The sequence below is a fragment of the Lepisma saccharinum genome, chromosome 21, assembly GCF_977018435.1.
Source record: "Lepisma saccharinum chromosome 21, izLepSacc3.1, whole genome shotgun sequence".
In the NCBI taxonomy this organism is placed as follows: domain Eukaryota; kingdom Metazoa; phylum Arthropoda; class Insecta; order Zygentoma; family Lepismatidae; genus Lepisma; species Lepisma saccharinum.
In genome coordinates, this window is record NC_139249.1 from 27,298,559 (window position 1) to 27,313,771 (window position 15,213).

Genomic DNA, 15,213 nt, shown 5'->3' on the forward strand with positions numbered 1-15,213 from the left:
TTTCATTTGTTCAGAACCAAAGCAAGTTATTTCCTTCGAAAATAGTTCAGACGACAGAGACTAGATGGCAGCATGTTCTGGTAATCCTTTTTCTTATGGGGCAACTTCGCTCGACACCAGCAGCGACGAGAATATTCGAAATCGACTGCAGTCTCTTTCTGTAAGTTAGGCATATTGAAGCAAATCAACTGAAGTTGCTTGCTGCAGCGAAAGAGTTAATTGGATATAATAGAAAAGAAACACCAATGCAGGCATGCAAGTAAAAGAAAACTGGAAGTCCGACAACTTCAAATTTTCCAGTGATTTCCATATGTATGAAGAAAGTTGGTTTACTGGCAGGAAACCAGATAACATGGGAGAATACACCACTGGTAGATGCCTTCCCCGCAACAGGGCTTGACCGCTATTGGTTGGATTGTTGGTGCTTAACAGGAACCTTTCTGCTAACAAATTTCCTAGTCGCTGACCCCTCTAACTTAATGTTCCTTAATGCAGGAAAGTTGCAGTAATGCACGACTGTCTCCTTGTAGAAGAAACTTAGTACAAAATCGGTTGTTAATAAATTGGTGTTAATACTGTGATGTTTCTAAAGTTTCACAGGTAGTTGTGTCTGACATTTTGCAGAAGGCAAGGATAATATAGTAGAACATAAATTATACCAATATATCAGATCATCCTGAACTAACTGTGGAACAAGTATGCTGGTGTTTGCTTACTTGAATGCTGCCTTGTTGGACATATTGATAATTTTAGTTTATAAGATCATTTACCATGTGCTTGCATGTACATTTATTACTAAGTAGTGATACATATTTTTGCCCAAATTGTGAGAAATGTTGCTGTATACATGGGTGAGGGGATATTTCTATGTACGTAATAAGTAGTACAAGGATTACAGAGAGATACTAAGAGAAGGAGAAAAGTATTTGTAGGAGGAGGGTACAAAAGCCTCCTGTTTATTTCCAAGCACTTACTTTGCAAGATGTATTTGTAATACACTCCACTATTCTTTCCTTTTTAATTACTCTGTATCATCTTCATCTTTTGCCCCCAATTAATTTCTCTCCACACCAGTTTGTACATTTGGCTTCTAACTTAGCGTAAATTCCATTTGTGCAAACTTTATATATTAGCTGTACACAAAAGTATGTACTTACAGGTATTGGACAATAAAACTGAAACACCTGGTAAAAAGCCATAATTTTTATTTAAGTTGTTGGGGTGCCTTTGGAGGCCAGTACAGCAGCAACACGATGTGGGAAGGATCAATATAGGTCCTGCACCATGTGCAGAGGGATTTGGAGCCATTCCTCCTGAAGCACAGTGACAAGTTCAGAACATGTACGTGGTGGAGGCAAACGTTTCCACACTCGATCCTCTAACGAACCCCATACAGGCTCAATAATGTTGAGATCCAGCGAATGAGCGGGCCATGGCAGATGTTGAACCTCACTGTCATGCTCATCGAATCAATCTGTGGTAAGTTTAGCAGTGTGAATAGGGCAGTTATCATCCTGAAACACAGCACCACCGTCCGGGAAGAGTGTTTGAACCATAGGGTGTAAATGGTCCTCCAGAATGGTCCTATAGTCCTTGGCAGTAACACGACCCTCGAGAACAATTAGTGGGCCCAAAGTCTGCCACGATATTGCACGGATCCGCCTCCATGTTTGACTGTGGGTACCAAGCAGTCTGGGTTGTATGCATCAGAGGAACTTCTCCAGACGAACTACTTTAGGTCATCCAACGTCCAGTTTTTATGAGTCTGGCACCACTGAACCCACTTTACGGCATTGTTGCTACTGATGAAAGGCATCGGGATAGCAACCTTGCCATAAATGTTGGACTTATGCAGGTATCGACGGACTGTTTTTGTGCGCACAGGTTCTGTGAGGTGTGTATTCACTTCTGCGGTGATTGCCGATGCGTTGGTTTTCAGTTTTCGTGCAACAATCCTAGTCAATGCCCTGACGTCCCTCTCCGACAACTACTGTTGCTCCTCCTGGATGTGGTTCGTTCTTCCTGTTCATATGCACACATCACCCTGGATACTGTAGCTCGTGAGACGTCACAAAGTGTTGCAGTTTTGGACACAGATGCACCTGCTTGCTAGACGTGCCCTACGGTCTGACGTTCACTGATGAACCTCTTCTACTAGAGTGACTACCGAGGTCCGCAAACGTGACTCATTGCCCATAAATACGATTTCAACTACCAGATGGCTCTGGTGAGTCCCGCGAACATCCCAGGCTATTGGCGCAGGTGTTTCAGTTTCAATGTCCAATACCTGTAGTTCACTCATGCATATACAGTGTGCTCGAAAAGTAACTATACACATGTCATTGTTTATCTGTTGGGCCAACTTTTGCATGGACTTGTTGGGACTATGTTACATAGCAGCTATGTCTTGCAATTTTTCTTCATCGAGTACTGATGGTCTACAACTTCGCTCATAGTCCTTTACTGATCCCGTCTCCCTAAATTTATCGATTAGTGCTCTTACACTGTCGATTAGGAACTGGTGTACCTGGAAATCTAACGGAAAGCTGGTCTTTCACTGTCTGTGTGTACTCACCATGCTCACGTTAGACTTATTCGACGAGAAATATTCGCTGTTCTAAAGTTAACACCATTCTGAGTGCACACGGAGAGACACTGTCTCAATCGTTCAAAGGCAACAAACACACAATAAACAACAAAGAACCAGACACACCTTCTCATCTCAAAGCACCAACCTGACTGGCTCGTGCAAGCAAACTGCACACAACGCAGAAAACCTTTGCAGAAAGCATTACTTGCAGCGCACAGAATACAATCCCTCAACATATTGTTTATATAGGTGTATAGCATGCACATGCACTCCGGTACAGCAAGGACAGCAGTGCTGGCCCACAGCATTACGGTTACAAAATTACTTCTTAACTTTTAGTTGTTCATTATTTCACCCCTGTTACCTCAACAGAATCGACCTGTAAGCAAGTCTCCAAGGTACATCCTTTTCCGATATGGGACCATCCACGCCCTCTCGTGGCATGTTGACAAAACATCTGCCCTGCGACACATCACCCTGGCCAGCTTGTAGTCAACGCCAGCAAGAATCCCAAAAGAAATAGGTAACCTTAGTCAGCCAATGGTAGACTGTTTTAGAAGGCAGGGAACCTTGTATCCCAATCGGTAAGGGATGGAAGAAGTTGGGGTGCCATCGATGAAGTCAACTGATGTCCTCAGTGTTGATAACTGCAAGATTGTGTCCATGCCAGTATTGTAGCATATTAACCAAGCAAGTTACAATTTTATTATTTTTAAATAAATTATAATATTTCAAAGCACAGGAGAAACACAAAAATATGATTGCTGACGTACGTATGACATATTTTATACGAAGATAAATGTTTCAGACCATTCAGTCTATTAAGACATCTAACACGTCCATCTATAGACACATCCACCAAATAGAGTTGGTAACACTCGCTGGCCGCAGTCACGATTTTTCCAAGCACTTTGCGAGGTTAAAAGTTACTGTTTTTCGGGCATGTAAATTTCCATTTATTTTGTGAAAATTGTTTCAATCTACATTCGTCTGTTGCGTTAAATAGCTTACGTTTGACAACAGACCAAATGAAGTTGAAATGAATTAACAACTGCACCAGGATATCCATCTTTCCCCTTAGAGATATTAAGGAAACAGAATCAGGTAGAGTGGTCATTTTTTTAAGCATAACGTACCATGTAGAAGCAATGCATTCTTGGTTTTCTTAATTTTTCGGAATCTGCTTCCCCAACGCACGCCACTGGTGTATAGTTACGTTTCGAACACACTGTATTTGAAAATAAGCTGACAAGAGAATTCAGCTAAAGACCAAATTGTAAAGTGCACATTTGGAGTTATTAAACCATGTTGTTATATCCCACGTTATGAACTTAACTGTTATATGTGCCAATAAACATGTGAGATTTTGGTGTGTTCAAACTATAATTCACTGAAAAATTAACAAGGTTTAGTTGTGTATGTTTATTGGTGTGCAAACATTGTATGTGCAAATCTCTTTTACAGGAAGAGCAACTAAAGATGGATCACCTGAAAGAGGCAAAAAGATGCTTGCAAAGACGAAGACAGGTCAATTGGTTCAGATTAATTATGACGAAGACCGTCCTGAAACATTTCAGGTAAGTGTTGCTTTCCTGTTGTTATTATCGCTTGTTCTGAATCAGATTCCACAATGTGCTATGGCTAGATCTTGAAAATCATTCGTCCTATGTTCATGCAATTACTGCAAACGTACGAACACTAATTTCATATTTTCTACACTTCCTCAATTGAATTCATCTCAAAATAATACTGCATTTCAGCTGATCATGTATTGGGCCTTAATTTTGCTTGTTAAATTGGTGTGCGTGTATCAAGAAAGGATAAAACTTGTGTAGAAAAATGTTTCTGTAGACGTTAGACCAATACAATAGGAATAGGCTGAACTACAGTTTTTCTGTATCAGTACCAATATAACATTTTCAAATACAGAAATTCTATTGGTAGGACATAAAATTGCATGACAAACGTGTGATCAGCAATTAGCAATAGAGTACTGTAATATTGTAGTATCGTCAATCAGTCAAGTTTTGGTTTCTTGCTTTGTACACTCTGGTTCAGATAAAGTGGCACATTCTTCAACTGTTTAACCCTATAAAGTGTGCCACCTTGCATGAACTGGAGTGTACTTGAAGTGTTACCTTTTTCTAACTGCACTTGTTTGAAGTAGGTTATCAAAATTTGGCTTTCCATAGAGTGTGGTCCTTCCTGGGATAAATTCAATTTGATATGATTCTCTTTCTTAATTTATTTTGTATGTATCTACATCTTTGAAATGTGCACAACTTTCTTTCTGGAGCTTGTACAATGTAAAAATGTATCTGGAAAACCTTAAGAAGTCAACAAGTTTTTTTTTACCATATTTACTCATGTATAATGCACACTTTTTTCCAACAATTTTGCCCCCGAAAACTGTGGTACATATTACGCACAGAATAATTCGGACAGCCAACATGAAACCGTAGAGATTATTCCATGATTTTGTGACACTTGCATTGATTTTTCATGTTTACGGATCCCTATCGTGTTATATATCATTGTCAAGCTTAAATTCTATAGTTTCTGAATATGGCAACAGTATTCCATTCAAGGTGGCGACACTAATGTGCAATGCGGTTGAAGTCAGCTCATCACAAAATGAAGGAACATGCTGATTTTTATGGTACTTTCGATAAAATTTTCTTTTATCGAAAAATATTGTTATAAATAAAATGTATTGCTGGCCAAATAATATGACACATATAGAGTATGTAAATGCCTTAATGGAAGAAATATTGTGCTGTTAACTGCTAGTTTGAGGGTTCTGAATGTGCCTCCTATAAATGTTACGCTAGTCATGGAGAACTATATATTTTGAAGCTTTTTTTAAAGAAAAAGTAAAGAGGAAATTAACAAAACTACGTATAAAAGTTGAAAGGTCATGTCCCACAATTTTTCACTTTGTAATGTAATGTTCTGCTACACCAACAAAAGCAGTCCGTTCTGGCAGAATTCAAGCATACACCTCCCGTCACATGTAGGTATAAAAAGTTTTAATTCTTTTTTTTCTATGCATATCAGCGGTATTTTTTGGGCAAGAAATAATAGAAAATAACTTCCTAAGCACTGCATATCCATAAGGTAATTTTGATCTTGCTTTCTACTATTACAGAATAAATAAGGTGGTTAAGGAGTGAAAGCTTTGGGATGCTAAACACAGTGGAGGGGGAGGTGGTATGGGTTGGTGACATTGTTTACACAAGAGGATATTCTCCTCTTGGTCTACATAGCAACAGGTGACTCATTGAATAGGTATGATCAACATAGCAAAAGCTTTACGACCTACAAGTAAGAAAGCTATTTCTTGCACCTGAATTATACTGCGCATTCATTATATACGAGATATAATTGTTTGTCACTTTTCTGTCAAAAACCAGACACGTAAATATGGTAATTGTCCAGATTTGGTGACAGTAAATTTGATTTTCTTGCATCAGATGTTTCTTAGATAAACTGTAAAACAATATTTTGTGCATAATGTTTTTGTTATTTTTGAACAAGGTTTAATGAACTTGATTCTTTTCAATATCTAATCCACCTTAACACTTAAAACTTGCTTATTAGCATGTCAAAGCACCATCGAGTGACCTGGAAATGTATTTTGAAATGACCTGGAAAGGTCTGGAGATTTGTTTTGCCAAAATAAGTTTGAACTCTGAATAGGCTGTCTTTTTGTCTGGTGCCCATGGCTCCTGAAATTTTTCACTTGGCACCTGAATTTTTATGTATTTTTAAATGTTTGTGTGTTTTCTGTATCACATGTATTATCAAATCAGAATAATACAATTATAAAATAATATGAACTTTTTCACTGTTGCTAGCCAAATTTTAAAATCTGGGATGATATGGTAGAGTCGGTGAAATTTTAGAATGTTTAGAATAGTTATTCATGCTCTTACCAGTTGAGCAGCCCTCTTTAGGAATGCCACTCTGGGGCAAGAATTAATTACTTTTAATCCAATGTTGTATTAATTAATAAATTAAATGTTTTAAGATCATATTTCTAAATGTGTAGTTTTATCTTAGTGGGATTCATGGTTTTCTTAGACAAAGGAAGGGGGGTTGTCACCTGAATTAGTTTTAGTTTCTTGTACCACTGCCTTGTAAGTATCTGTTTCTCTTGATTTAGACTGAAAAAGCAAGGATCTGGTGGGACATGGCAGTGGCTAAGAATGCAATGCGTCTGAAGCATCAGATAGAAAGTGGCGAATACATCCCTGATGATATTCATGACAAGATAAAGAAGCAGATGCATATAAAAGAAGAAGAACGTGAGCAAATGAAGAAGGAGAAGAGGTTGGAGAAGAAGAAGAGCAAATTGAGGTGAGTACAGAGTTGATTTTGGAAAACCTCTTGCTAACACTAATATTGCAACTTACTTGAGATCTGGTATTGAATAAGTTGCTTTTCATGTTCCCAGACCCGAGCACAAAGGAGACAGATCAAGAGCTGTTACAGGATTGCAGTAAGTAGGAAAATTGGACACTTAGTTTTTCCCCAGTTCTTTCCTCTATTTTTCTCTCTGTCTTGTTGTACTAGGTAGGTCGTAAATTCATAGCAATTCTGGGTACCACCTTTATCCCTCTACATCACGACATGTTTGCAATGTATGCCTGTTCTGAAAAGAATGGTGTGTCAAGGTCCAGACGGGAAGCATTGAGTCAGTTTGCTTGCTATTGTAGGATGTATTGTCCCTTTAACTTCTTTGGTACAGATTTCCTTTGCAACGGCTGTTACGTTCAACTTGTTTCTAGAGTGGTGTAAGAGCACACAAGACAAGACACCTGACTTCGATTATGACCAGTACTCATTCCATCATACTGCATATTCAAAACCTATTTCAAGACATTTGCTAAATGCTATGAGTTTATGACTCACCCTGGTATATGATAGTTGCCTGGTATCTTTTTTTGTACACAGTTTCTTTGAGTACTATTGATGTAGACCACACATTTTTATTTTTTAGGAGCAAGCCACTATCAATATGGATTTGCAGGGGCTGGGGCATAAGTCATGGCAACTATTCTTTTTTTCGCGAGAATGCAGGACAGGAACAAAAATTTGAAATCTACAAAAGTATCCTCTTCATTATTATTTCGAATTTTTGTTCCTGTCCTGGCCCAACCCTTGTATCTCAGTATAAACTGGTATCAGGCAAAATAAATTCACAATCTCCTATATCGTTCAAGGGCTCTAATGTCTGAGATTTACATAATGCAGGAAAACAGTCATACATGACTGTTAAGAATAAATCGAGAGAGAAAAGATGGAGAATGTGAGGCAAGAGTGTGGGGAGCCTTTGCGATAGAGGGGTGCATATTTCGTTTTTGACGAAAACACGAAATGTGGAATAACACATTGTAATGTTAATTTTTCATGTTTCTAAAAGTATGAGGTGCATTTTACTGCCCTGTCCTGTCACGAAATGATGTGAAATAGACTCTTAAACAAGAAATGTAGGGTTCATATACAGACGCGACACTTTCTGAAGTGTGAATTATCCTGTGCATTATGCAATTCACGAAAAATTGATTAATTCTGCTGTAAATATGGCAGAAGCAAAAATGAACACCTTTATGCAGGAATAAACTTAATACTCTGATAGCTACATAACTGTGCTATAGAAGGAATATTTTTGTGTAATAAGTGCAGTTTTTAAAACAATTTTTGGATTATGTTCACAATTTTAAAACCAAAATGTCATTTTATATACTGCTTTTGATCAGATTTTTCACCGTTATAACACCGAAATTTTATTTCATTTACCGCTTTTGAACCCAAAATACCAAAAGTATGTGCCTCTAGCGATAGGGAAGAAAATAACCAACCACTGGGCTGATCACTCAGGATAGAAGCTTGGAAGTTTTTAGCTGTCGACTGTGCCTTAATTTTTCTGAACCCTTTACTTTAGCTACATTATTTGCACTGCAGTATGCATTTTGTTATTAAAATAATATAATTTTACCTTGATACTGAAGGAGTAGAGATGTGAAGTTTAAAATATATTTGGGTAGGTTGAGGCAGGTTTTCGGTGTTTCAGAATCATGAAATATGCAAATTATGTAATTTTTCAGAATAACAATGAATTTTACACTTTAACTTGTAAAACACCATGAAATATGCAATATAAACTGAGGAGTGAGTAAGTGTGTGTTCAAAGTGAGTAACCTGAAGCGCTATGAGTTGTTTTATTTGTAGTCTAGCTGGTGGTATCTATTTCTTAGACAAGGCAGATACTACTTCATGTGCAAGGTCCGTTATACAATAAAAGTAGAAAATTAAAGTTCCCCATGCATATAGCATCATGCCATGAAGGCACATTTAGTGGATGTGGAGGTGATGTGATCAGCATCACACTCTGGCCACTTTTATCCCCCCCCCCCCTGGGATTGCCCCCAGGACCCATTGATTTGAGGCTGGGTAAGTCCCAGAGCCACTTCTTGCTGGGACAAGGCTGGAAATATTCCAACCTTAGATCACTCACTCCAGGAATCGATGCCCTACCGATTAGACCACGGCAGCTCCACAAACACAATAAGAATGCATGAAATTAAATACAACAATGTAGCTACAATTATGTCAGATTCAGTGTGATACATGACAAAATGTATTCAGTTTCGTGCTGTTATTTTGGTAGAGCATGTACTCCACGTACAGTGTTATGTGCACAAATTAAATTTGATTGCAAATATCTGGGGAAAAGAAATTAGCAAGCTGAATGAAGTTGTGAAAATGAAGTCTGTGTTTTTTTTATATACAAGAAAAGCAGGCACTTGTGTGTCTAGTTCCTGCAAGATATGTATCCAGACGGTCAAGAAGGTGCATTGTTACTCCCTGCTCCGATAAAGACAAGGTGGAATTTGTGGTTTCTACCTTGCAACATACCTAGAAGATGTAGATTTCTTTCAAACAGAATGAAAGCCATGTCAAATGCTGGACTGTCAGTAAAAGTTTCAGCACTCTTTGTTAAGGACCATGCATGGTATACTATTTGGTAGCCAGTATTGAATTTCTCGAGGAATTGTCATATGCAACTGTCATGAGTAAATTTCCAAACCTCAATAAGGCCAGCAGTAACACAATGATGTTTCTCACTTTCAACCATGAAACCTTGTCAGATGCATCTGATAAAAACAAACATGTTCATCTTCAAGCACACAGCTCTACTGTCACTACAGAAATTAGATTCTCTCATGAAGCAGACTCTTGTAAATGAACGTTCCGTCTCCTTCATGTCTTCAATCCCCAGTAGATTCTGCACAATGATGTAACACTTGTATGATTAATATTTCTCCTAGCTTTTAAAACTTTTTTTGAACGACGTGTGCAGAAATTAATAAGAAAATAGAATAAGAACTGCTAGGCCTGAAGCAGGTAAACAGGATGGAGAAACTCCAATCGAAGAAATAGCAAAAGTCTGCTTATCTTTGAAAAAAACTCCTGAAAGTCTGAAACATTTCAACATGAAGAACAATTTGCGGACAACACATGAGGATTTTGTGGTTTGTGTTCTTGGTGCAATATTATTGCAAGCCTCAAATGTAGATGTGATTTTTTTTTTTTTCGGGATACAATAATGTAGTTGTATACTGTGAAGACAAAAATCTTTCAGATGAAAATGTGGAGCCACTAGCCATCTTGTCATTAAAAAATCTGCAAATGTTGTACAGGGTGTCCCAAAATTATTATTGTCATTTCATAGTCTTAATTTCCCTTATATGTGGGATACAAGGACAAAGCTTATATGGAAGTAAACAACGCAACAAGTTTACATAGTGTACCTTCTAAACATTCAATGCATAAATTTGCGAGGTTTGGTTCTGCTTTTTCAGTTCAGTGAGCTTTTCGATGGTGATTTGGAAGTGATCCTCCGTTCGATAAGAACATTCGGCTATGGTTTAGTTTAATAAGTTTCAATGAGTGAGCACTGTGAACATTTACTACAATATGGAAAACCACCAATGTTGTTGTTAACTAACTAACAAAAAAAAAAAAGTTTTGATTTTTTTTCTACAAGAGTGAAAAGTGGAAATGTGATTGTGTTTACCTTCAATTAATATTTCATATTTAGTTGCCAACGAGCTGAAATAGTTTTACAAATGCATGAAATTTAGTCATTTCTAACAAAGGTAAGCCGTAAATTTATTTTTGTCATTAAAATTAAGACTTGTCTAAACTATCCAGGACATATACAGTGTGAAAATTTGTAAGCCCGGAGGCAACAGTAAAAATACATGTGAAAATAGCACCAATTTAATATTAACAACACCAAATTTTGCACTGAACCACAAAAATCAACATCGAAATTGAGGGGAAAATAAAACTAAAACTTCACTAAAACTTCCCAAGCAGTAATATGGAGAGATTTTTATTTTAATGAAAAATGCTTTGAAAGCTTATTCATGCAGAGCAACTTCTGTATTTATAAGTTTCAAATCTCAAAAGTAATTATATATATATATATATATATATATATATATATATATATATATATATATATATATATATGTATCTGACTACCTATATTGGTTGAAAATTAGATTAATTAATGAGCCAAAAGCTTAATTTTCTTGTGATACAGCACTAGGAAGGGTCATTTCATACTAATTAAAAATTAATAAAACCTTCACAAGGAGTAAACTGTGATATGAACATAATTTAATGAGAAACTGTGTTTTTTTAGGACACAGGAACAGTTTCTCCAACTTTTTGTTACTTAGTTCACTGCTCACACATTTTCATTGTGGGGTTCATAAATATTGTGAAAACCTGCTATGTATGTAGGAAGAAGTAGAGGATAGGGAGTAAAAATGTCATGTATTGCATTCATTAATGGTACTATTTGATTATTGAAGAACTATTGTTCTGTAATTTTTTACATTATAATTTTGAATGCATGTGACCATTTTGTTAAACTTATGTAGCAAGCTGTTTGTATTTAGGCACAAATATTAGATAGGGGAACAAGGTGGAGGAATATAAAAATGGTAGGATACTGTTATCATCTGCTCTTGATATTTTACATGATAGTGTTTGTTAGTGTAGTGTAGTCAGCAGATTCCATATTGAGAATTGTATTTTTTTTAAAAAAAAAATAGAATAGTAAGTTGTGGATTCAAGTTATAAAGGCAATTTTCACCAGCTACAATAAAATGTAACTTTCATGAATATGAAAAAGAAAAATTTGACATTTACATTTATCTTTAAATCTCTTTTTTTTAAAAAAAAAAATATACATCTATTAAGAAGACTCGTATGTACATACCAGGTGTCAGCAAATAATCTCGATTCAATAAATAACTTATTTGAAGTGATTTAAAATGTATGAGAGTTTTATTTTTATAAAAAGTAAAATACAAACTTCATTCGTTTTTCCATGTAATGATGTTACGAAGTGCCAGAAACCTTAGTTCAGTTGTTGTTTTAAGTCCACTTTATTCACAGATAGGCTAATCGGGACTGGATGTACAGTTTAAAGTGGGATCCGAACCACTATGAGCCTCCACCAGGACGGGACCCCTTGATTACAAGTTTACGACATTACCACTACGCCACCGGGCAGGCCTTGATTTCAGTTTCAGTTTGGTTGCAACTACAACTAATACCTTGCTAACATTAAATTTACCATTATCACTTTGTGATAATTATCATAATAATTCACACATTGCAAATTAAGCATTCAAATGTTAGTAGTTTGTTAGTTTTGGCTCAACCATGAATCGAACCTGAAACCTTGCTGTTTTATCCCATGTACCTCAACTCTTCCTAGTCACCATGCTGATAACCTATTTTAATAACTATTTCAGTTTCCATTATTTGGGTTTTCATTATATTATGCAAATAAATGATATACAATGTTGAAAAAGTAATAAAATTTGGTTGCAGCACAGCATTTGAAATGTTAAAAAAAAATAGAAGTGGAATTTCTGAACATGTTTTTTTTGAAAAATATCATTCATGCAGTAATGATGGATTTATGTTTTTCAATTACACTCAGCTCTGCGTGGGACAGATTGTTCATGCAATTCTTGTAGAATATGTGTGAAGTAATTATCAATAGATTCATTCATAAAAACATTTAGATTTACTAGGGATGGGCCGATATGAAATTTTCACAGATACCGATAAAGTACCGATATAAAATTTACCGATACCGATAACCGATTACTAATGTTTACTTAGTACTTTGTGAGTGGAATGTTTTGTATATTTGTTTATTTCAAAATTACAGTTGATATAGCATGTAATGTATCTGTGACAAAACATTGTGAACCCCATCTTTTTAAAAATTTATTCGCAAAACTATATCCCTAAAAGTTTACATATGGCAATCTTCTTCATATGCTGATTAATTGTTTCTTTTTGCAAACATTATTTTTTTTCCTTCTTTTCTGATAACTATGTCTCCTTGTGTTGGCAAAATGTGTTTTGTATTAAATAGTATATTTTTATGAAGGATTATATTTTACTATCAAATGAAAGTTGTTCACCATGGATTTACAATTTATACTGTAACAACCTTCTTGCTGTTCAACCTGTACTTGAGTGTTACCCTAGTGCTCATGATACTTAACACAGCAATAGTCTTATGTGCATGCAGCAGTTTGAATTCATCTGTTGCATGTATTTGATTTTTTTGTTAATGTACATAGCTGTTGTATGTTAATCATGATGATGAGGATGAATCATGGATTGAGGAAATAGATGAAAAGACAAATACAATGAAATGTTCACATCTAACTCTAGTTGAATTTAGGACTCTTGGCTTTGTAACTTGCTTTGCTAACACACTACTGTGGAGCCTGTCATATTTTCTGTTTCTTCAACACAGTGTTTCATTCTGTATTGTGAACTTTTTTTGTTATGTGCACAAAGCATATAAATAAAGTAAATTATTATTTTGTTTGATAAATGACATGTATGCACAGAGTGAAGGCTATAATTGTCCACTTCCAACATTGAGCACAGAATCAAGTAGCAAAATAGAACACACACAATCCGACAATTAAGTAATGAGACAGTTATTATCAAATGAAAAGGAAACAAAATATTTGAACATTGCCTGTTTGTTACTCAAAGTACATCTCTCCTGCATCAATACAGCAATTGGCACGGTTGGCCCACGATTGAAACAACATCTGCAAGCCTTCATGAGGTATGACTTGATGATTGGTCATCACAACCTGTTGTATGTTCCTGTGTTCATCAAAAGTACGTAATTTCAGCAGCAGCTTCACTTTCGGGAACAGAAAATTATCATGGAGATTAAATCTGGAGAGTAGAGAGGATAATTAAACACACTTGTTTTTGGACTAGAAATACGTAGACAACCAGTGCTCGCTGGCACCGTACATTACCGTGGATCATGAACCAACTGCCTGGTTCAGGATACTGAGTTCGGACATTGTCAGTTCTCTTCCATAATCATTCAGAACACTACGATAGTAATAGCCAGTTACAGTTTCACCTTCTGTAACAAATATATAATGATCAATCCATTGCTGTTGTAAAAAACACAACATTGTCTTCACCTTTGATTTTTGGAGCTGCATTTTCTTGCCTCTTGGTACATTTAACAACTTCCATTCTACAATTTGTTGTTTTGTAGGAGGATCGCAGCGAAAATTCTGTGTTTCATCCTCCACAATAATGGAATTCAAGAAATGTGTATTCCCGCCAGCAGTTTTCAGAACGTCTTTGATGAAACTTCATTTTCACTCGCTACTTCATGGCGATTACATGACAACACCTTACACTTCCTTCACGGCATGGCAGCGTAACTCCCAGCATGCACATCACAAGCTCATGAGGTGTTGCCAGGTTGTAGATTATGGACCACACTACACCATGAACACGTTACTTCATAAATAAAATGCACATATGAGACAACATAAAATCAGTCTCATTACTTAATTGTCAGACTGTGTAGTCTAGGTGCCAGAAAGTCTGAAAGGAAGCATTTCTAGCCTGGTGTCTAGTTTCAGGTGTTAGAGTAGCAAATGTACCTATAAATGTTAGCATAAAGTTCAATTAAAAGGATAGTCAGCTCACATTTAAAGACTTATCCAACTTAAGCAACCTCTCAGAATTCCCATATTAAACAAATTTCAGCACAAATGTATCAAATTTAATACACTATTCGTTATTTATGATATTTGGGATGTTGTTTCTTTGCAGTCCGTTTAAAGTTTTGAAGGGATTGCATTACAGTGCAGCATGTATTTGAGAGTCATCCAATTTACAATTTACTAATGTTCAGTGGTATGTAAGCATGTTCAACCAGTGAAAGATTTACGGCTCGGCCAAACCTTCGGCCGAAGCCCGAGCAGCTTTTTCCGAATTTTCATCTCTTTGTGAAAAATTGTTATGATATTCCAAAATCTTAAAAATTGCTTCTGATTAGAATGCCTTCTGGAACATTCATGTGAATTTTCGTGTGATTTATTTTTGCTGTTTTCTAGATATTATCAATAATTTTGTGGCTGTGTTGTCTATTCAAGCAGATGTAATTTTTAAGATATTGGAATATCATAAAGATTTTTCACAAGTTGAAAATTTGGAAGATACTGCCCGGGCAGTGGCCAAAG

At 36.2% G+C, this 15,213-nt stretch overlaps 1 protein-coding gene across 1 annotated transcript in view; it reads left to right on the forward strand.

Moving 5' to 3' along the window:
* Positions 1-15,213, forward strand: part of LOC146004116 (uncharacterized) — a 99,234-nt gene that overhangs the window by 72,622 nt on the left and 11,399 nt on the right. Inside the window, exons 9-10 of the mRNA XM_083142780.1 lie at positions 4,055-4,167; positions 6,756-6,949. Coding sequence (XP_082998906.1) covers positions 4,055-4,167; positions 6,756-6,949 — 307 coding nt within the window. The remainder of the gene's footprint in view (positions 1-4,054; positions 4,168-6,755; positions 6,950-15,213) is intronic.